General features: G+C 37.0%; 5 protein-coding genes across 5 annotated transcripts; all 5 read right to left on the bottom strand.

The window, feature by feature from the left end:
- Nucleotides 1–1054: 1054 nt before the first annotated feature.
- LOC149647275 (cytochrome P450 4c3-like) lies at nt 1055–1821 on the bottom strand. The gene is made up of 3 exons (XM_089849618.1): nt 1735–1821; nt 1429–1617; nt 1055–1261 (listed from the first exon to the last, which is right to left on the bottom strand). Exons 1-3 carry the CDS (start codon nt 1819–1821, stop codon nt 1055–1057), a joined length of 483 nt encoding a protein of 160 aa, XP_089705744.1.
- A 4157-nt stretch (nt 1822–5978) lies between these two features.
- On the bottom strand, nt 5979–7884 carry LOC149647274 (cytochrome P450 4c3-like). Its single transcript, XM_089849617.1, has 5 exons — nt 7813–7884; nt 7401–7589; nt 7060–7233; nt 6869–6935; nt 5979–6328 (listed from the first exon to the last, which is right to left on the bottom strand). The coding sequence occupies exons 1-5, from the start codon at nt 7882–7884 to the stop codon at nt 5979–5981; spliced, it is 852 nt and encodes a 283-aa protein (XP_089705743.1).
- A 7-nt stretch (nt 7885–7891) lies between these two features.
- On the bottom strand, nt 7892–10061 carry LOC149647273 (cytochrome P450 4C1-like). Its single transcript, XM_089849616.1, has 7 exons — nt 10045–10061; nt 9702–9985; nt 9084–9196; nt 8915–9003; nt 8232–8419; nt 8098–8167; nt 7892–8027 (listed from the first exon to the last, which is right to left on the bottom strand). Exons 1-7 carry the CDS (start codon nt 10059–10061, stop codon nt 7892–7894), a joined length of 897 nt encoding a protein of 298 aa, XP_089705742.1.
- A 1038-nt stretch (nt 10062–11099) lies between these two features.
- Nucleotides 11100–14141, bottom strand: LOC149647272 (cytochrome P450 4V2-like). The gene is made up of 7 exons (XM_089849615.1): nt 14111–14141; nt 13977–14046; nt 13780–13906; nt 12505–12693; nt 12172–12345; nt 11981–12047; nt 11100–11449 (listed from the first exon to the last, which is right to left on the bottom strand). The coding sequence occupies exons 1-7, from the start codon at nt 14139–14141 to the stop codon at nt 11100–11102; spliced, it is 1008 nt and encodes a 335-aa protein (XP_089705741.1).
- A 4052-nt stretch (nt 14142–18193) lies between these two features.
- Nucleotides 18194–19265, bottom strand: LOC149647271 (uncharacterized). Its single transcript, XM_089849723.1, has 3 exons — nt 19207–19265; nt 18648–18916; nt 18194–18589 (listed from the first exon to the last, which is right to left on the bottom strand). Exons 1-3 carry the CDS (start codon nt 19207–19209, stop codon nt 18271–18273), a joined length of 591 nt encoding a protein of 196 aa, XP_089705849.1. The 5' UTR covers nt 19210–19265; the 3' UTR covers nt 18194–18270.

Raw genomic sequence — 19265 nt, 5'->3', positions numbered from 1 at the left:
ATTAAATTTAGGAATAACATTTCTTAAAACGATTTAACTAGAATTAAGGTAAATTAATGACGGTTAAAATAATTAATATCTATTATATTTATATAATTATTTAAGATAAACCTCTTAATCGCGTCTCGATTCGGAGAGGTTTTTTTGGTTCCCCAACTTGTTTCAAAATTACGAAACGGAAAGTGATATTTCAAGACTTCTTAGCATTCTCTAAAGCAATGAACTTAGAAATTTTAAAATTTTCAAGTTTATATAAGTGGTAGCAGGAATGTATGGAGGGGCTGGAATGGCTAAGGGGGCTCTCGTTGTACCCTTGATGGTGGAAACATAAGGGGAGTCCTTTTTTATTTTGAGATGTGTAGCTCCTCCCCCTACGTCTGTTTAGCTGTCTACCGAAGGTGAAAAATGTCATGACTCGTTAAAAAAGGCATGGCAGAAGTGACCTTTTAGACTTTTTAAATTTAAATGCGCTGATTCGCCGCCGTTCGCGTTCATATTCGAATCTCTCAGCCTAGGCAGAGGACCTAGGGTAGAGGGTGGAGAATTATAACAAACAAGTTTTTTTGGCAGCCAATGAATGAATGAAAATAACTTAAGTGGTAAATACGATTTTTACGTCAGGCTATGACGTCACTAGCGTAAATTAAGCCACGCCAGTTGTTTCCGAGATCATTTCACGCCGATTGGGATTTGACCTTAGCCATTCCAAGCCCTCCATACATTCCTGGTGGTAGTCTTTGATAATAAGTTTGCTCATAAATCTATGACGTTTCATCTACGTCACTTCATGACAAGCTCTCAGTAACCAGCGACAAATTTATGGAACATATCTTATGAAGCTATGATGATACTTATTGTCTTAAGAATATACTAACCAATACGCAAATCACTCAGCAGAGTTCTGAATATCGCAGAGACCGGTGGATAGAGTCGGGCAGCTTCCTGTAAATTTAAAGTAAAATCAAGAGTTTGCAGTGATTTGTAATCTGTTTTCTCAACTGTATTAACATAACTATAGTGCTATGATTACGATACTTACAGAGGTTAATGTTTATTATATGTAAATAATTATCTTAAATTCTCTTGCCTTTATGACGCACTCGAGGTAAGTTAGGTTCTTGATCTGGTCCATGTCGATGGGTGTATCAGGATCGGTACCAAACACTGTATCCAATTCGGCGTGAACCTTGTCAAGGCAATCTTTGTCCAAACCCAGAAGGTACAGAGCAAAACTCATGTTCAATGACGATGTGTCATGACCCTAAAGTTTACAGAAATATCACAAAGTGAATTTTATTTACTCATTTTCCAAGGACAGAGAATTATCTGTCGAATCTCCTCAACGATAGTCACTGAGTTATACTTTTTAATATCTTCTCAAATACCAATTCCCCTTGGTGGTCAATATACAAAATGAATCCTTCATACCCCTAACAACAATGTTTCGATTTCATCTTGCACATCTTGCAGTGTAAGGCTCTTGTCTCGCAAATGCATTTCCAGGACCATATCTAGAAACGATTTTCTGCTCAATTTCGATCCCAGAACATTGTTGCCATCTTCAGAATGATTGTTTCGGCTAGCTTCAACCAATACCTTTTTCCTATTTTCAATTACCTAGAACAAATATGTTAATTTTAGATAACTTATGAAAGTAATTATACACCGTAGTTCAGATAAAACGTTAATAATGTTAAACATGTTTATAAGTAAATATCGAGACAAGTGTAATACAAAGGGGGATAATTGTAACATGATCTTCCCAACATTTGACGCAAGGTTACTAAACCGAATCACATTCGCGATAAATAGTTCCGTCATAACGCTTAACTATTTGCCAAGGCGCAGGCGCTTGTGGATTTTTGTCCCACGTCAAGACGAGGTTTGTGCGTTGATTTCTGAGGATTTAGTAATAAACAGTTATAGAATTCACCCCACGTTGCGATATCCATCTGAAGTTTGATGACAAAGCAGAATGACAAACAACCTGGGAAGGATTCTGTTACATAACTATTATGTTTATACTATTATTTATATTCATGAACAAGAGTACTGTTATTTCTCTTTAAAATTAAGCGCACTATAAGAAGTTATAAAATATATAGTCTTGGATACTTATCAGTTATCCATTGCGTTATTATCTTACTTTCATCGTGAATTTTCTTGTGTAATTGAGGGCTTCAAAATACCGCTTCCCTTCGTGAAAATATTTGAAGGTGAAGTCAAACCAATACCAGGGTTTAAATATACGCAGTATAACGCTGTTCACCAATCTGCAGTTGCAAAATTTATATTATTGAGGTGCAACCGTTTTACCAGGGACAGATGTGTAAAAATACATACGTGTCTATGCAATGCAAGTATTTTGAGTCTTGACTTTCCTGAATTCCCATTTTAACACCGGTCGAGGTTTCTAACAAAGGTTTAATGATTTAAAATTATTTGTTCACTATATTAATTTTAAACAAATATTTTACCCAGAACAATGTCGAGAGTACAAAATCCCATGAGAGGAATTATGTCAGTTGCCCTATTAACATTCGAGTTCAAATTCGATGCCAACCTCAGAGAATTCTCGTAGAATATGTCAAAGTACGATTCGACCACCTTTTGATGCAGAGTTGGAGCTAGCGCCTTGCGCCTATCTCTCCATATTTTTTCGTCACTGACAATGGAAAACCATAGAAAAGCACATCATTACAGCCAATTGAATTCTATGTTATTTACTTCAATTCGTTCTGGGAAGGGGCGTGGGTAAAGAAAACGAGGCAGATACGGCATGCAGTAGCGCGCAAACCGTTGGTAAAGGCGCGCGTCTTGCGATCATTGTTGGAAACGAGGGATATTCAAAATTATAAACAAACTCATGAGGCTAGACCAAGCAGGCTTAAACACATGCGCGAGAACATACTCTCTCTTGCAGTGAGGGGGCAGCGGTAATCTTGGTAACCGGGGAAAGGCACAGTACCATTTTATGGACCGGGTCTAAGTGCATTTTCTCCTTGAAGGAGAGAGGGATGGAGTGGAACCCCCTAACCTATAACGTTGTCTTTTTACCCCCACCTAAGGCACAGTAGTCCTCGCAGAATCCTCAGCGATTAGGTAGGGTCGTACTAACTTACGGTAATATCAGGACGTATGGTTCTGGTTTCTTACCTTGTTAGTAAGCCATTGCGTAACCATCCTTTGACGAAGTGATACACAACCGGAGGTTTTTGTACATTTTCCTTGCATTTTAAAATTTGCTGTAGATATCAAGAAATATTTGATCAGAATATCTTTTGTTACATTTTGGTGGTTGTGTAAAGAGCGAAACAGCAAGTACCTTTGCGGTGGAGGCTTTCAAGACGACAAAGTATTTTTCGAAAGCAAAATTGGTATAAACTATCGGTGCTCCATTCGTCATTGGAGAAATAGCGAACAGTCTTTCGAATATTCCTGTACAGAAATCAGGTAAAAGGGCGAATGAAATGGCATACAACCACATTTTAATTGAATTAGATTTACAAATGAACATTAAAGGTATGACACTTCCTATACTTCAAAATGCTAGAGAGCAATTTCGAAAACGACAAGCGAGAAATAGACTACACTCGAGCGTTTTCAGTCCCATCTTCCTGTTTTAGTCTGCATTACTAAGCCTTTGACAGCGCCTCACCAGGTGTCGCTTTGCATGAATCTATGACCTACGTCACTTCATGATAACCTCTCAGTAACCAGTGACAAACTTATGGAACATATTTTATGAGTTTATGATATCAGCCATTGAATGAATCTATGACCTACGTCACTTCATGACAAGCTCTCAATGACCAGTGACAATCTAATGGAACATATCTTATGAACTTATGGAGGAATGTAATGGTTGGGTAAACACGGATGATAACAACTAAGATTCGTCACATGAGGCGGTAAATTACAATCAAAAATATAACAGTACTTACTAGCATCCACAGGTATGTTGCGTTTAGTTAGAACCATCGGGGCCACAATTTCATAAGTTGAGGCGTAACGCGACCCTAATCTGGGCACAATGTCGAAAACGGTGTTCGATTTTTGCAAATTTTTGAATCTGCGAATCGTAAAGAAAGCAATAATTCCCGCAAATATGTAGAAAATACAAGTTAGAAATGTCAACTCCATCATTGTGAACAAGTCTCGAACATTAGGGGTACCGTTGTTTTGAATCAGCCTAATGATTATGAAATGACACTCCAATTCAGTAAGTGAGGAGGGAAAAAATTTAATTTAAAGAGAAAGTTCAGGTAACATAACATTATACCAGAAGTTTATTACTTCTTATCCTGGGAAGTATTGGACTCTAACCATATCCGGAACCGTCTCTGTTAGCCGACTTCTTATTAGGTCCGATCACCGCGCCACCTACGGCGCTTCCCTCATTTTGAGCTGGGAGGCTGATTTGCGCGCCAGCAGCGGGCTAGTAACGAAACTTTAAGGTGTGTCCTGTGGTTTGAGATAACGAATCAGAAACGGTGACAAGATCAGCTGTTAATAGAGTTTGCTAGAAATTCCGGTCAAACTAGTGTGGGGTCCTAGGCCCACGGATTGTAATGGATTTTCATAGAGTTCAACGATTGGCGCTGAAGAAGTTTTGAACACGCCCCACAGTTTGAGTGCCACAGCCTCTCGGCGTGGGATTTTTTTCAGTACATTAGATCGTTTTCCTAGTGGGGAGGAAACTTTCGACCCTCTTTTACGATTGCGCTAGGCAATTTTGACTAGCAGGGATGGATACTATATAAAGCCTTAGTGTCCAATACTTCCCAGTATAAGAAGTCATAAACTTCTGATTATACCTCAAAAGAATTACCTTTTTCTAACTATAACCGGGAAAATATTAAAATTTAAATAAATTATCTCTTATTTCAAAATCAGTAGCATTTAATTAGTCGTAAAATAAACAAGGACTACTTCGCCATCCGCCATTGTTTTAGTGACGTCTGCTAAATTGAACCACTTATACCTACGGGATTGGTTGAATTCTCAAAAGGCTGAGAGAGGTAGGGGTTCAATTTAGCAGACGCCACTAAAGCAATGGCGGGTTGCGCAGTAGTACTCGTTTTTAAGACTAATTAAATGCTAACTATTTTGTAATAAGAGATCATTTATTTTTTGCCTTTTATATTTAGAAATAGAACGTTCTTTTAAGGTGTAATGTTACATTTCCAAAACTCTTCCTTTAATTTATAAAAACTATCTCAAGATATGAAATTCAATAAATTTACATAGATAATATTTTAATGAGCTTATCTTATTTTCGAAGCAATGTACTTTTTAAAGTACGGTTATTTATCACAGTCTTGTGCATTTTATCAGTAATTTGAATAAATTTTCGAATGTTATAACGATGGAAAAGCATTTTAGTTCAATGTGATAATTTAGATTAGCCTTATACGAATCAAATTTACCCTCTGTGCAACGTTGAAATGAAGAGAATCGCGGACTAGAATTGGAAAGTGTCTATGTGGTATAGACGAAAGGCCGGTAGATGGTGGTGTTTGAAGCCAATAAGAACAGATTGTGTGTATGTGGTGTACACGAAAGACTAGTGGTGTTCACGAAGCCAATAAATACCGGTTGGCATTGGGTGAAACAATTGGCGGTTAGACAGCAGATGAAGGTGTAACGGATAGTTAATTATTAGCGTTAAATAAGATGGATAAAGCAACGAAGTAAAATTTTCCGAATTTCTGTATACTGCGAACTCGGTCCGGAAATTGGGAACACGTTTGCTCCGATTTGCCAACTGCGATCGCGGTGACAGACAGACACACAGACACGTCCAGTGTAATACCTCTCCGTGACATCATCGTCACTCGGAGAGGTAAAAACTGTTCATATTGCTTAATTTGGGGCATAAGTGGATGATTCGAATATGAATCAACAAACCGCTTTCTTAAATATATTAAGATGTTGATTCAAATTTATTAAATTTAACAAAATAAGTAATTGAACAATTAGGATTGATTACGTAAAGTGAATACGAGAGGCAGACCCCCTATGGGTTTCTGAATCATTCCAAAGGACATGATTAATTTGTCTCGATGGAAGAGAGAATGGACGGTGAATCGCCTCAAAACGGTGCTGAGTACGATCTTCATCTCCAACATGGCAAATTTAAAACCGGGACAACCTCGTGGTCCAGCCGAGAAAGTCAGGAAGGCGTACGGATCAATGGGGTTCTCGGCGTTTGGTAGGAAACGCTCAGGAATGAACTTCTCCGGATCAGGAAACATAACCGGGTCCTTATGGACAGTAAGGATTCCAATTGCGACGTTGTTTCCTTTAGGTATCACTATGTTGTCGTCTAAAAAAGAAATTAAGAGATATAATGGCGGTAAACTTTCTACCTCTCCGAGTGACGATGACGTCATGGAGAGGTATTACATCGGCTAACTTATGTTCCCTAATTTTCCAAAAATTATTAAAGAGGCATACGCTAGAATTCAAACGTTAACAAAAAATGAAATTTAGGAATAACATTTCTTAAAACGATTTAACTAGAATGAAGGTAAATTACTGACGATTAAAATAATTAATATTAATTATATTTATTTAATTATTTAAGATAAACCTCTTAATCGCGTGTCGACTCGGAGAGGTTTTTTTTTGGTTTCCCTACTTGTTTTAAAATCTTAGTATTCTCTAACTCTAAAGCAATGAACTTAGAAAATTAAATACTTTCAAGTTTATATAAGTCGTAGTCTTTGATAATACGGTTGCTCAAAAATGTATGACGTATCATTTACGTCACTTCATGACAAGCTCTCAGTAACCAGCGACAAATTTATGGAACATACCTTATGAAGCTATGATGATATTTATTGTCTTAAGAATATATACTAACCAATACGCAAATCGCTCAGCAGAATTCTGAATATCACAGAGACTGGTGGATAGAGTCGGGCAGCTTCCTGTAAATTTAAAGTACAATCAAGAATTTGCAATGATTTTTAATAATTTTTTTTAAACTGTAATAACATAACTATAATACTCATACGTTTATTATTTGTAAATAATTGTCTTAAATTCCCTTGCCTTTATGACGCATTCGAGATACGTAAGGTTCTTGATCTGGTCCATGTTGATGGGAGTATCAGGGTCGGTACCAAACACTGTATCCAATTCGGCGTGAACCTTGTCAAGGCAATCTTTGTTCAAACCCAGAAGGTACAGAGCGAAACTCATGTTCAATGACGACGTGTCATGACCCTAAAGTTTACAGAAATATCACTAAGTGAATTTTATTTACTCATTTTCCAAGGACAGAGAATTATCTGTCGAATCTCCTCAACGATAGTCACTGAGTTATACTTTTTAATATCTTTTCAAATACCAATTCCACTTGGTGGTCAATATACAAATTGAATCCCTCATACCCCTAACAACAATGTTTCGATTTCATCCTGCACATCTTCCAGTGTAAGGCTCTTGTCTCGCAAATGCATTTCCAGGACCATATCTAGAAATGATTTTCTGCTCAATTTCGATCCCAAAACATTGTTGCCATCTTCAGAATGATTGTTTCGCCCAGCTTCAACCAATACCTTTTTCCTATTTTCTATTACCTAGAACAAATATGTTAATTTTAGATAACTTATGAAAGTAGTTATACACCGTAGTTCAAATAAAATGTTAATAATGTTAAACATGTTTAGAAGTAAACATCGAGACAAGTGAAATAAAAATGGGGATAATTGTAACATGATTCGTCCCAACATCAGAACATTTGGAGCAAGGTTACTAAACCGAATCACATTCGCGATAACTTAAGTATTTATATTCATGTACAAGAGTACTGTTATTTCTCTTAAAAACTAAGCGCACTATAAAAAATTTTAAAAGATTTAGTCTTGGATGCATTGCGTTATTATCTTACTTTCATCGTGAACTTTCTTGTGTAATTGAGGGCTTCAAAATACCGCTTTCCTTCGTGAAAATATTTGAAGGTGCAGTCAAACCAATACCAGGGTTTAACTATACGCAGTACAACACTGTTCACCAATCTGCAATTGCAAAATTTGTATTACTGAGGTGCAACCGTCTTACCAGGGACAGAGGTGTAATAACACATACGTGTCTATGCAATGCAAGTATTTTGAGTCTTGACTTTCCTGAATTCTCATTTTAACACCGGTTGAGGTTTCTAACAAATGTTTAATGATATCAAATAAATGTTTTACAATAATTGTTTAAAAGAAATATTTTACCCAGGATAATGTCGAGAGTACAGAATCCCATGAGAGGAATTATATCAGTGGCCTTATTCACATTTGAGTTCAAATTCGATGCCAAAATCAGTGAATTCTCGTAGAATACGTCAAAGTAGGATTCGACCACCTTTAGATGCAGAGTTGGTGCTAGCACCTTACGCCTTTCTCTCCATATCTTTTCATCACTGACAATGGAAAACCATAAATAAACACATCATTACACCAATTGAATTCTATGTTATTTACTTCAATTCGCTCTGGGAAGGGGCTTGGGTAAAGAAACGGAGGCAGATACCGTATGCAGTGGCGCGCAACTTCGAATCCCAAACCGTTGGTAAAGGCGCGCGTCACGTAATCGTTGTTGGAAACGAGGGATATTCAAAATTATAAACAAACTCATGAGGCTAGACCAAGGAGGCTTGAACGCAAGAGCGAGAACGTTGCCGTAAGGGGGCAGCGGTAATCTCGGTAACCGGGGAAAGGCACAGTACCATTTTAGGGACGGGGGTCTAAGTGCAATTTCTCCTTGAAGGAGAGAGGGATGGAGTGGAACCCCCAAACCTATAACGTTGTCTTTTTACCCCCACCTAAGGCACAGTAGTCCTCCCAGAATCCTCAGCGATTAGGTAGGGTCGTATTAACTTACGGTAATATCAGGACGTATGGTTCTGGTTTCTTACCTTGTTAGTAAGCCATTTCGTAACCATCCTTTGACGAAGTGATACACAACCGGAGGTTTTTGAACATTTTCCTTGCATTTTAAAATTTGCTATATATATCAAGAAACATTTGATGAGAATGTCTTTTCCTGCATTTTGGTGGTTGTGTAAAGAGCGAAACAGCAAGTACCTTTGCGGTGGAGGCTTTCAAGACCATAAAGTATTTTTCCAAAGCAAAATTGGCATAAACTATCGGTGCTCCATTCGTCATTGGAAAAAAAGCCAACATTCTTTCATACATTCCTGTACAGAAATCAGGTAAAAGGGCGAATGAAATGGCATGCAACCACATTTTAATTGACTTAGATTTACAAATGAACATTAAAGGTGTGACACTTCCTATGCTAGAGAGCAATTTCGAAAACGACAAGCGAGAAATAGACTACACTCGAGGGTTTTCAGTCCCACCTTCCTTTTTTAGTCTGCATTACTAAGCCTTTGACAGCGCCTCACCAGGTGTCCCTTTACGAGAATCTTTGACGTTTCACCTACGTCATTTCATGATAATCTCTCAGTAACCAGTGACAAACTTATGGAACATATTTTATGAGCTTATGATATCAGCCATTGAATGAATCTATGACCTACGTCACTTCATGACAAGCTCTCAATGACCAGTGACAATCTTATGGAACATATCTTATGAACTTATGCAGGAATGGTCGATGGTTGGGTATACACGGATAATAACAACTAAGATTCGTCACATGAAACGGTAAATTACAATCAAAAATATAACAGTACTTACTAGCATCCACAGGTATGTTGCGTTTAGTTAGAACCATCGGGGCCACAATTTCATAAGTTGAGGCGTAACGCGACCCTAATCTGGGCACAATGTCGAAAACGGTGTTCGATTTTTGCAAATTTTTTAATCGGTGAATCGAAAGAAAAGCAATAATTCCCGCAATTAAGCAGAGAATACAAGTTGGAAATGTCAACTCCATCATTGTGAACAAGTCTCGAACATTAGGGGTACCGTTGTTTTGAATCAGCCTAATGATTATGAAAAGACACTCCAATTCAGTAGGCCTAAGTGAGGAGGAAAAAATTTGATTTAAAGAGAAAGTTCAGTTAACATACCATTATACCTCAAAAGAACGCACATTTTCTAAATATAAAAGGAATCAAATATTATAAAATAATGATCTCTTATTACAAATAACTAGCATTTAATTAGTCTTAATAACGAGCACAACTGCACCATCCGCAATTGGTTTGGTGACGTCTGATAAATTGAACCACTTATACCTACGGGATTGGTTGAATTCTCAAAAGGCTGAGAGAGGTAAGGGCAAGGTAGAGGTTCGATTTAGCAGACGCCACTAAAGCAATGGCGGGTGGCGCAGTAGTACTCGTTTTTAAGACTAATTAAATGCTAATTATTTTTTAATAAGAGATCGTTTAATATTTTTCCTTTTATATTTTGAAATAGAACGTTCTTTTAAGGTGTAATGTTATTCCTTTAATTTATAAAAACGTATTTCAAGATATGAAACTCATTAAATATTCATAGATAATTTTATAATGCGCGTTTATCTTATTTTCGAAGCAATGTACTTTTTTAAGTACAGTTATTTATCACAGTCGTGTGCATGTTTATCAGTAATTTGAATAAATTATGATGCTTATAACGATGGAAAATGATTTCAATTCAAAGTTGTCTTTAATCTTTCGAGAGCTTTAACCCTTAGCAGTCAAGAAACAAATTTTATTAAACATAAGGGTTCAACTTTATTCTGCCTTTTAAAAGTTTGTAAGATATATTCCATAAGTATGATACTACCTAAACTTGGTAATGGTAGGGACAGCTCGAGCTCGAGAACGACGGAAGCGAGAATTGACTTCACTCGGTTAGTTTTACAGTCCATCTTCCTATACATTCTGTACTGGGACTTTGATAGAGCCTCACCAAGCGTAGCTTTACGAGAATCTATGAAGTTTCACCTACGTCACTTCATAGGGCACTACTACTATAGGGCAGGTTTCTTAATCGACTTAGAGTCCAAAGCAGTCTTATAAACGGTCCATATTCCCTAATTTGGGACATAAGTCGATTATTCGAACATCGTATTTCACAATTAAGATTCAAGCAAACAAATCACTTTCTCTTTGATTCAAATTTATTAAATTATTAATTGAACAATTAGGATTGATTACGTAAGGTGAATACAAGAGGCAGACCCCCTATGGGTTTCTGAATCATTCCAAAGGACATGATTATTTTGTCTCGATGGAAGAGAGACTGGACGCTGAATCGCCTCAAAACGGTGCTGAGTACGATCTTCATCTCCAACATGGCAAATTTAAAACCGGGACAACCTCGTGGTCCAGCCGAGAAAGTCAGGAAGGCGTACGGATCAATGGGGTTTTCAGCGTTTGGTAGGAAACGCTCAGGAAGGAACTTCTCCGGATCAGGAAACATATCCGGGTCCTTATGGACAGCTATGATAGCAATCGCGACGTTGTTTCCTTTAGGTATCACTATGTTGTCATCTGAAAAAGAAATTAAGAGATAAAATGGCGGTAAACGTTTTACTCTCCGAGTGACGATGACGTCATGGAGAGGTATTACATCGGCTAACTTATGTTCCCTAATTTTCCAAAAATTATTAAAGAGGCATACGCTAGAATTCAAACGTTAACAAAAATGAAATTTAGGAATAACATTTCTTAAAACGATTTAACTAGAATGAAGGTAAATTACTGACGATTAAAATAATTAATATTAATTATATTTATTTAATAAATTAAGATAAACCTCTTAATCTCGTGTCGACTCGGAGAGGTTTATTTTGGTTTCCCAACTTGTTTTAAAATCTTAGTATTCTCTAAAGCAATGAGCTTAGAAAATTAAATATTTTCAAGTTTATATAAGTCGTAGTCTTTGATAATATGGTTGCTCAAAAATGTATGACGTATCATTTACGTCACTTCACGACAAGCACTCAGTAACCAGCGACAAATTTATGGAACATACCTTATGAAGCTATGATGATATTTATTGTCTTAAGAATATATACTAACCAATACGCAAATCGCTCAGCAGAGTTCTGAAAATCACAGAGCCTGGTGGATAGAGTCGGGCAGCTTCCTGTAAATTTAAAGTACAATCAAGAATTTGCAATGATTTTTAATAATTTTTTTTAAACTGTAATAACATAACTATAATACTCATACGTATATTATTTGTAAATAATTGTCTTAAATTCTCTTGCCTTTATGACGCATTCGAGATACGTTAGGTTCTTGATCTGGTCCATGTCGATGGGTGTATCAGGATCGGTACCAAACACTGTATCCAATTCGGCGTGAACCTTGTCAAGGCAATCTTTGTCCAAACCCAGAAGGTACAGAGCAAAACTCATGTTCAATGACGATGTGTCATGACCCTAAAGTTTACAGAAATGTCACAAAGTGAATTTTATTTACCCAGTACCAAAAATTATCTGTCGAATCTCCTCAACGATAGTCACTGAGTTATACTTTTTAATATCTTCTCAAATAGCAATTCCCCTTAGTGGTCATTATACAAATTGAATCCCTCATACCCCTAACAACAATGTTTCGATTTCATCCTGCACATCGTCCAGTGTAAGGCTCTTGTCCCGCAAATGCATTTCCAGGACCATATCTAGAAATGATTTTCTGCTCAATTTCGATCCCAGAACATTTTTGCCATCTTCAGAATGATTGTTTCGCCCAGCTTCAACCAACACCTTTTTCCGATTTTCAATTACCTAGATCAAAATATGTCAATTTTAGATAACTTATGAAAGTAATTATACTACGTAGTTCAAATAAAACGTTAATAATGTTAAACATGTTTAGAAGTAAACATCGAGACAAGTGTAATACAAGTTGGGAAACCAAAATAAACCTCTCCGAGCCAAGACGAATTTACTTTCTAGACACAGTTCCACCAGCCAATGAGAAAAACCGGAAACACATAGTTCAAATTGGCCAAGGTCATTTGTAAAGGTTAAAGTGTTTAATAATTCCCTGTGGATCCTCAATAATTCTAATGGGGACCTAATATCTATCACTCAAATGTGTGTTTAACTTTCAGCTCACTCTGAACCGTTAAGACCTCCTATAAGAGGACACGAAAAAAGGTCAATTCTGGTTTAAATCTAGGGTATTTTATTTCATAGACCCAATCGTTTCAACGCTTATGGAGAGATGAAGTATTAACATCCATATTATCTAAAGAAAATAAAAGTTACGTTTACACTATATATAAATGTAGTAAGGCTGAATTAAAAAGTAAACACCAAATTTGAAATGTTAATATCAAAAGATGTTCTTGGAAAATATTGAGATGAAACAGAGCTTAATAGCAACACAACTGCTAAAAGAATCGTAATGCCGAAAAATATTTAAAATATTTCTTTCTAGTATTCTGCAAAACAAAATGTTATAGTTTTGTAAGAGATCTTTTCACCCTACTCGCTAAAAGGGGGATAATTGTAACATGATTCTTCTCAACATCAGAACATTTGGAGCAAGGTTACTAAACCGAATCACATTCGCGATAAATAGTTCCGTCATAGCGCTTAACTATTTGCCAAGACGAGGTGTGTGCGTTGATTTCTGAGGATTTAATAATAAAAAGTTATAGAATTCACCCCACGTTGCGATGTCCATCTGAAGTTTGATGACAAAGCAGAATGACAAACAAAAAGAGTGAGCCTGGGAAGAATCATGTTTCATAACTAAAGTATTTATATTCATGTACAAGAGTACTGTTATTTCTCTTAAAAATTAAGCGCACTATAAAAAGTTATAAAAGATTTAGTCTTGGATCCATTGCGTTATTATCTTACTTTCATCGTGAACTTTCGTGTGTAATTGAGGGCTTCAAAATACCGCTTTCCTTCGTGAAAATATTTGAAGGTGCAGTCAAACCAATACCAGGGTTTAACTATACGCAGTACAACACTGTTCACCAATCTGCAATTGCAAAATTTGTATTACTGAGGTGCAACCGTCTTACCAGGGACAGAGGTGTAATAACACATACGTGTCTATGCATTGCAAGTATTTTGAGTCTTTATTTATCTGAATTCCCATTTTAACTCCGGTTGAGGTTTCTAACAAATGTTTAATGATTTCAAATAAATGTTTTACAATAATTGTTTAAAAGAAATATTTTACCAAGAACAATGTCGAGAGTACAGAATCCCATGAGAGGAATTATATCAGTGGCCTTATTCACATTTGAGTTCAAATTCGATGCCAAAATCAGTGAATTCTCGTAGAATACGTCAAAGTAGGATTCGACCACCTTTAGATGCAGAGTTGGTGCTAGCACCTTACGCCTTTCTCTCCATATCTTTTCATCACTGACAATGGAAAACCATAAATAAACACATCATTACACCAATTGAATTCTATGTTATTTACTTCAATTCGTTCTGGGACGGGGCGTGGGTAAAGAAAACGAGGCAGATACCGTATGCAGTGGCGCGCAACTTCGACTCGCAAACCGTTGGTAAAGGCGCGCGTCACGTAATCGTTGTTGGAAACGAGGGATATTCAAAATTATAAACAAACTCATGAGGCTAGACCAAGGAGGCTTGAACGCAAGAGCGAGAACGTTGCCGTAAGGGGGCAGCGGTAATCTTGGTAACCGGGGAAAGGCACAGTACCATTTTAGGGACGGGGGTCTAAGTGCAATTTCTCCTTGAAGGAGAGAGGGATGGAGTGGAACCCCCAAACCTATAACGTTGTCTTTTTACCCCCACCTAAGGCACAGTAGTCCTCCCAGAATTCTCAGCGGTTAGGTAGGGTCGTATGAACTTAGGGTAATACCAGGTCGTATGGTTCTGGTTTCTCACCTTGTTAGTAAGCCATTGCGTAACCATCCTTTGACGAAGTGATACACAACCGGAGGTTTTTGTACATTTTCCTTGCATTTTAAAATTTGCTATAGATATCAAGAAACATTTGATGAGAATGTCTTTTCCTGCATTTTGGTGGTTGTGTAAAGAGCGAAACAGCAAGTACCTTTGCGGTGGAGGCTTTAAAGACCATAAAGTATTTTTCCAAAGCAAAATTGGCATACACTATCGGTGCTCCATTCGTCATTGGAAAAAAAGCCAACATTCTTTCATACATTCCTGTACAGAAATCAGGTAAAAGGGCGAATGAAATGGCATGCAACCACATTTTAATTGAATTAGATTTACAAATGAACATTAAAGGTATGACACTTCCTATGCTAGAGAGCAATTTCGAAAACGACAAGCGAGAAATAGACTACACTCGAGGGTTTTCAGTCCCACCTTCCTTTTTTAGTCTGCATTACTAAGCCTTTGACAGCGCCTCACCAGGTGTCCCTTTACGAGAATCTTTGACGTTTCACCTACGTCACTTCATGATAATCTCTCAGTAACCAGTGACAAACTTATGGAACATATTTTATGAGCTTATGATATCAGCCATTGAATGAATCTTTGACCTACGTCACTTCATGACAAGCTCTCAATGACCAGTGACAATCTTATGGAACATATCTTATGAACTTATGCAGGAATGGTCGATGGTTGGGTATACACGGATAATAACAACTAAGATTCGTCACATGAAACGGTAAATTACAATCAAAAATATAACAGTACTTACTAGCATCCACAGGTATGTTGCGTTTAGTTAGAACCATCGGGGCCACAATTTCATAAGTTGAGGCGTAACGCGACCCTAATCTGGGCACAATGTCGAAAACGGTGTTCGATTTTTGCAAATTTTTTAATCGGTGAATCGAAAGAAAAGCAATAATTCCCGCAATTAAGCAGAAAATACAAGTTAGAAATGTCAACTCCATCATTGTGAACTAGTCTCGAACATTAGGGGTACCGTTGCTTTGAATCAGCCTAATGATTATGAAAGGACATTCCAATTCAGTAAGTTAGGAGGGAAAAAATTTAATTTAAAGAGAAAGTTCAGTTATCGTACCATTATACCTCAAAAGAACGGCCATTTTCTAAATACAAAACGAATGAAATATTATAAAATAATGATCTTTTATTACAAAATAACTAGCATTTAATTAGTCTTAAAAGCGAGGACTACTGCGCCATCCGCCATTGGTTTGGTGACGTCTGCTAAATTGAACCACTTATACCTACAGGATTGGTTGAATTCTCAAAAGGCTGAGAGAGGTAAGGGCAAGGTAGAGGTTCAATTTAGCAGACGCCACTAAAGCAATGGCGGGTGGCGCAGTAGTACTCGTTTTTAAGACTAATTAAATGCTAATTATTTTTTAATAAGAGATCATTTAATATTTTTCCTTTTATATTTTGAAATAGAACGTTCTTTTAAGGTGTAATGTTATTCCTTTAATTTATAAAAACGTATTTCAAGATATGAAACTCATTAAATATTCATAGATAATTTTATAATGCGCGTTTATCTTATTTTCGAAGCAATGTACTTTTTTAAGTACAGTTATTTATCACAGTCGTGTGCATGTTTATCAGTAATTTGAATAAATTATGATGCTTATAACGATGGAAAATGATTTCAATTCAAAGTTGTCTTTAATCTTTCGAGAGCTTTAACCCTTAGCAGTCAAGAAACAAATTTTATTAAACATAAGGGTTCAACTTTATTCTGCCTTTTAAAAGTTTGTAAGATATATTCCATAAGTATGATACTACCTAAACTTGGTAATGGTAGGGACAGCTCGAGCTCGAGAACGACGGAAGCGAGAATTGACTTCACTCGGTTAGTTTTACAGTCCATCTTCCTATACATTCTGTACTGGGACTTTGATAGAGCCTCACCAAGCGTAGCTTTACGAGAATCTATGAAGTTTCACCTACGTCACTTCATAGGGCACTACTACTATGGGGCAGGTTTCTTAATCAACTTAGAGTCCAAAGCAGTCTTATAAACGGTCCATATTCCCTAATTTGGGACATAAGTCGATTATTCGAACATCGATTTTTCACAATTAAGATCAAGCAAACAAAGCACTTTCTCTTTGATTCAAATTTATTAAATTATTAATTGAACAATTAGGATTGATTACGTAAGGTAAACACAAGAGGCAGACCCCCTATGGGTTTCTGAATCATTCCAAAGGACATGATTATTTTGTCTCGATGGAAGAGAGAATGGACGCTGAATCGCCTCAAAACGGTGCTGAGTACGATCATCATCTCCAACGTGGCAAATTTAAAACCGGGACAACCTCGTGGTCCAGCCGAGAAAGTCAGGAAGGCGTACGGATCAATAGGGTTCTCGGCGTTTGGTAGGAAACGCTCAGGAAGGAACTTCTCCGGATCAGGAAACATATCCGGGTCCTTATGGACAGCTATGATAGCAATCACGACGTTGTTTCCTTTAGGTATCACTATGTTGTCATCTGAAAAAGAAAATAAGAGATAATATGGCGGTAAACTTACTTTGAAATTATGAAACGGACAGTGATATTTCATCAAGTTTAGCATTCTTTAAAGCAATGAACTTAGATATTTTCAAGGTTATATAAGTGGTAGCTTAAGTTAATAATATATCTTTCATAACCATTACCTACACGCTGTTCTGCAGTCCATCTTCCTATTTAGTCTGAACAAAGCATTTGACAGCGCCTCACCATTCGTCGCTCTACGAGGATCTTTGACCTTTCACCTACGTCACTTCATGACAAGCTCTCAGTTATCAACTTATATATATCTTATACATATCTTATGAACTTTTGGTCATAGGCTTTATTCGTCAGAGACCTCCACTGCCTTTTCTGGAATATCAAAGGCGTTGTGATTGGCCCAATTGTACCACCTGTCAGACAAAGCTGAATAACGAAAACATAGAAAAATGCCTTAACCTTGCTCAACTCTAAGAATTTGGTTTTGCTTCACCCGGGGGCGGGGTTTGTGACGTCAATAACGACTTTGTCAAAAAAAAATTACAACTATCCGCCGACTACTTTACAGCAAGGAGAATGCATAGGAGGGGAGACTCGGAGTCAGACAAAATGCAAAGAGCAGTCGTCCGTTCCTAAAACGGTACTGTGCCTTTCCCCGGTTACCATAGTTACCGCTACCCTCTCACGGCAAGAGAGCGTATATTCTCGCACATGCGTTTCACCCTCCTTGCTCTAGCGTCATGAGCTTATTTAAATTTTTTAATATCCCTCGTTTCCAACAACGCGCGCCTTTACCAAAGGCTTGCGCTTCGAAGTTGCGCGCCACTGTATGCGGTATCTGCCTCGTTTTCATTACCTCTCCCCTTTCCAGAACGAGTCTCCCCTCTTATACATCCTCCTTGTTTAGAGGCCCCTTAATATACAGACAATTAGCGTTTAAAATTTATAGAGCGTCCAGAATCATTTGGTTAATGTTAGTGCCGAGTATTTTGAAGATTTTCGAACGCTTATAAAGAGGAGGCTTTTTCTTCCTATTCTTCAAGTTGATCACTCCTCTTAGCAGAACTTCAATAAAGAAAACGACGATAGCCACACACATCCCCATTGAATAAATTAAAATGTATGGCATGGCCAGATTCTTCGAATATCTCTCTCCTTCGTGAAAATCTGTTTTCTTCTCCGTAATGCAACGGTCCTCCAACATCCAATATTCCCTTTCAATAGCCTTGTCGACAATGCCCGAAGCGTAAAAATACCGAATCCTAATCAAAAATAGTTCAATGAATTCATAAAAAGATTTGGTTTAACATGTATACGCACATTGTATTCATTTTTTCTAACATGGGTTGGTCTATATTATCACCCATTATAGTCATAGCGTTACTTTGCAAATAAACTTCTTTCGGAGTTCGGTAGAAAATTGGCAAATCTTTTCTATTGTCGTTGCAATATTTTTGTATTACTTCCAAAGAGTCATGAAAATTTATCAAAACAAGGTTTCCATGCTCGACATTTTGAAGTAAAGAATGCAGGTCGTCAGTTTGGTAAATTCGGTTCTGAATTTCATCTCTTATTTCATCCGGAAGGTTCTAGAAAAAAAAAGTTTGTTTTCACGATATAATTGACTGTTTAAGACATTGAAAAGGAATTCATTTGAAATTTTAGATAATCAACAAGTTGCGTTTGGTGAGCAATCAAGCTACAGAAATAATCTGGATCTATTTATCAGTCTTTACCGAAAATAAAGTTGGAAATTAAAAGAAAAGGTGAGCTAACATAACATTAGGGGTATACCTTAATTAAAAGAACGGCCTTTTTCAAAATATAAAGGTTAAAATTTTAAAAAATAAGTCATCTCTTATTACAATAAAATAATTACCATTTAATTAGTCTTAAAAATAATCAAGGACTACTGCGCCATCCGCCATTGGTTTAGTG

Source organism: Phalangium opilio, unplaced genomic scaffold (genome assembly GCF_054372755.1).
Source record: "Phalangium opilio isolate 3A_F unplaced genomic scaffold, DU_Popi_V2 ptg000089l_1, whole genome shotgun sequence".
Taxonomy (NCBI): domain Eukaryota; kingdom Metazoa; phylum Arthropoda; class Arachnida; order Opiliones; family Phalangiidae; genus Phalangium; species Phalangium opilio.
This window is presented reverse-complemented; position numbering and strand designations above follow the sequence as displayed.

What these genes read in the sequence shown, in the direction of transcription:
- LOC149647275 (XM_089849618.1), bottom strand. Translation starts at nt 1,821, where the DNA reads ATGACGGAACTATTTATCGCGAATGTGATTCGGTTTAGTAACCTTGCG. An exon ending in TGTTACAATTATCCCCCTTT is followed by an intron (nt 1,618 to 1,734) that starts GTATTACACTTG and finishes TATTTGTTCTAG; the next exon opens with GTAATTGAAAATAGGAAAAA. An exon ending in TCGAAACATTGTTGTTAGGG is followed by an intron (nt 1,262 to 1,428) that starts GTATGAAGGATT and finishes TGTAAACTTTAG; the next exon opens with GGTCATGACACATCGTCATT.
- LOC149647274 (XM_089849617.1), bottom strand. Translation starts at nt 7,884, where the DNA reads ATGCATCCAAGACTAAATCTTTTAAAATTTTTTATAGTGCGCTTAGTT. An exon ending in ATCTCGAATGCGTCATAAAG is followed by an intron (nt 6,936 to 7,059) that starts GCAAGGGAATTT and finishes TTAAATTTACAG; the next exon opens with GAAGCTGCCCGACTCTATCC. An exon ending in GCTGAGCGATTTGCGTATTG is followed by an intron (nt 6,329 to 6,868) that starts GTTAGTATATAT and finishes TTTCTTTTTTAG; the next exon opens with ACGACAACATAGTGATACCT.
- LOC149647273 (XM_089849616.1), bottom strand. An exon ending in CAACATACCTGTGGATGCTA is followed by an intron (nt 9,197 to 9,701) that starts GTAAGTACTGTT and finishes ATTTCTGTACAG; the next exon opens with GAATGTATGAAAGAATGTTG. An exon ending in TACTCTCGACATTATCCTGG is followed by an intron (nt 8,168 to 8,231) that starts GTAAAATATTTC and finishes AACATTTGTTAG; the next exon opens with AAACCTCAACCGGTGTTAAA.
- LOC149647272 (XM_089849615.1), bottom strand. Translation starts at nt 14,141, where the DNA reads ATGGGATTCTGTACTCTCGACATTGTTCTTG. An exon ending in TCGAAACATTGTTGTTAGGG is followed by an intron (nt 12,346 to 12,504) that starts GTATGAGGGATT and finishes TGTAAACTTTAG; the next exon opens with GGTCATGACACATCGTCATT. An exon ending in GCTGAGCGATTTGCGTATTG is followed by an intron (nt 11,450 to 11,980) that starts GTTAGTATATAT and finishes TTTCTTTTTCAG; the next exon opens with ATGACAACATAGTGATACCT.
- LOC149647271 (XM_089849723.1), bottom strand. An exon ending in TTAGAAAAAATGAATACAAT is followed by an intron (nt 18,590 to 18,647) that starts GTGCGTATACAT and finishes ATTTTTGATTAG; the next exon opens with GATTCGGTATTTTTACGCTT.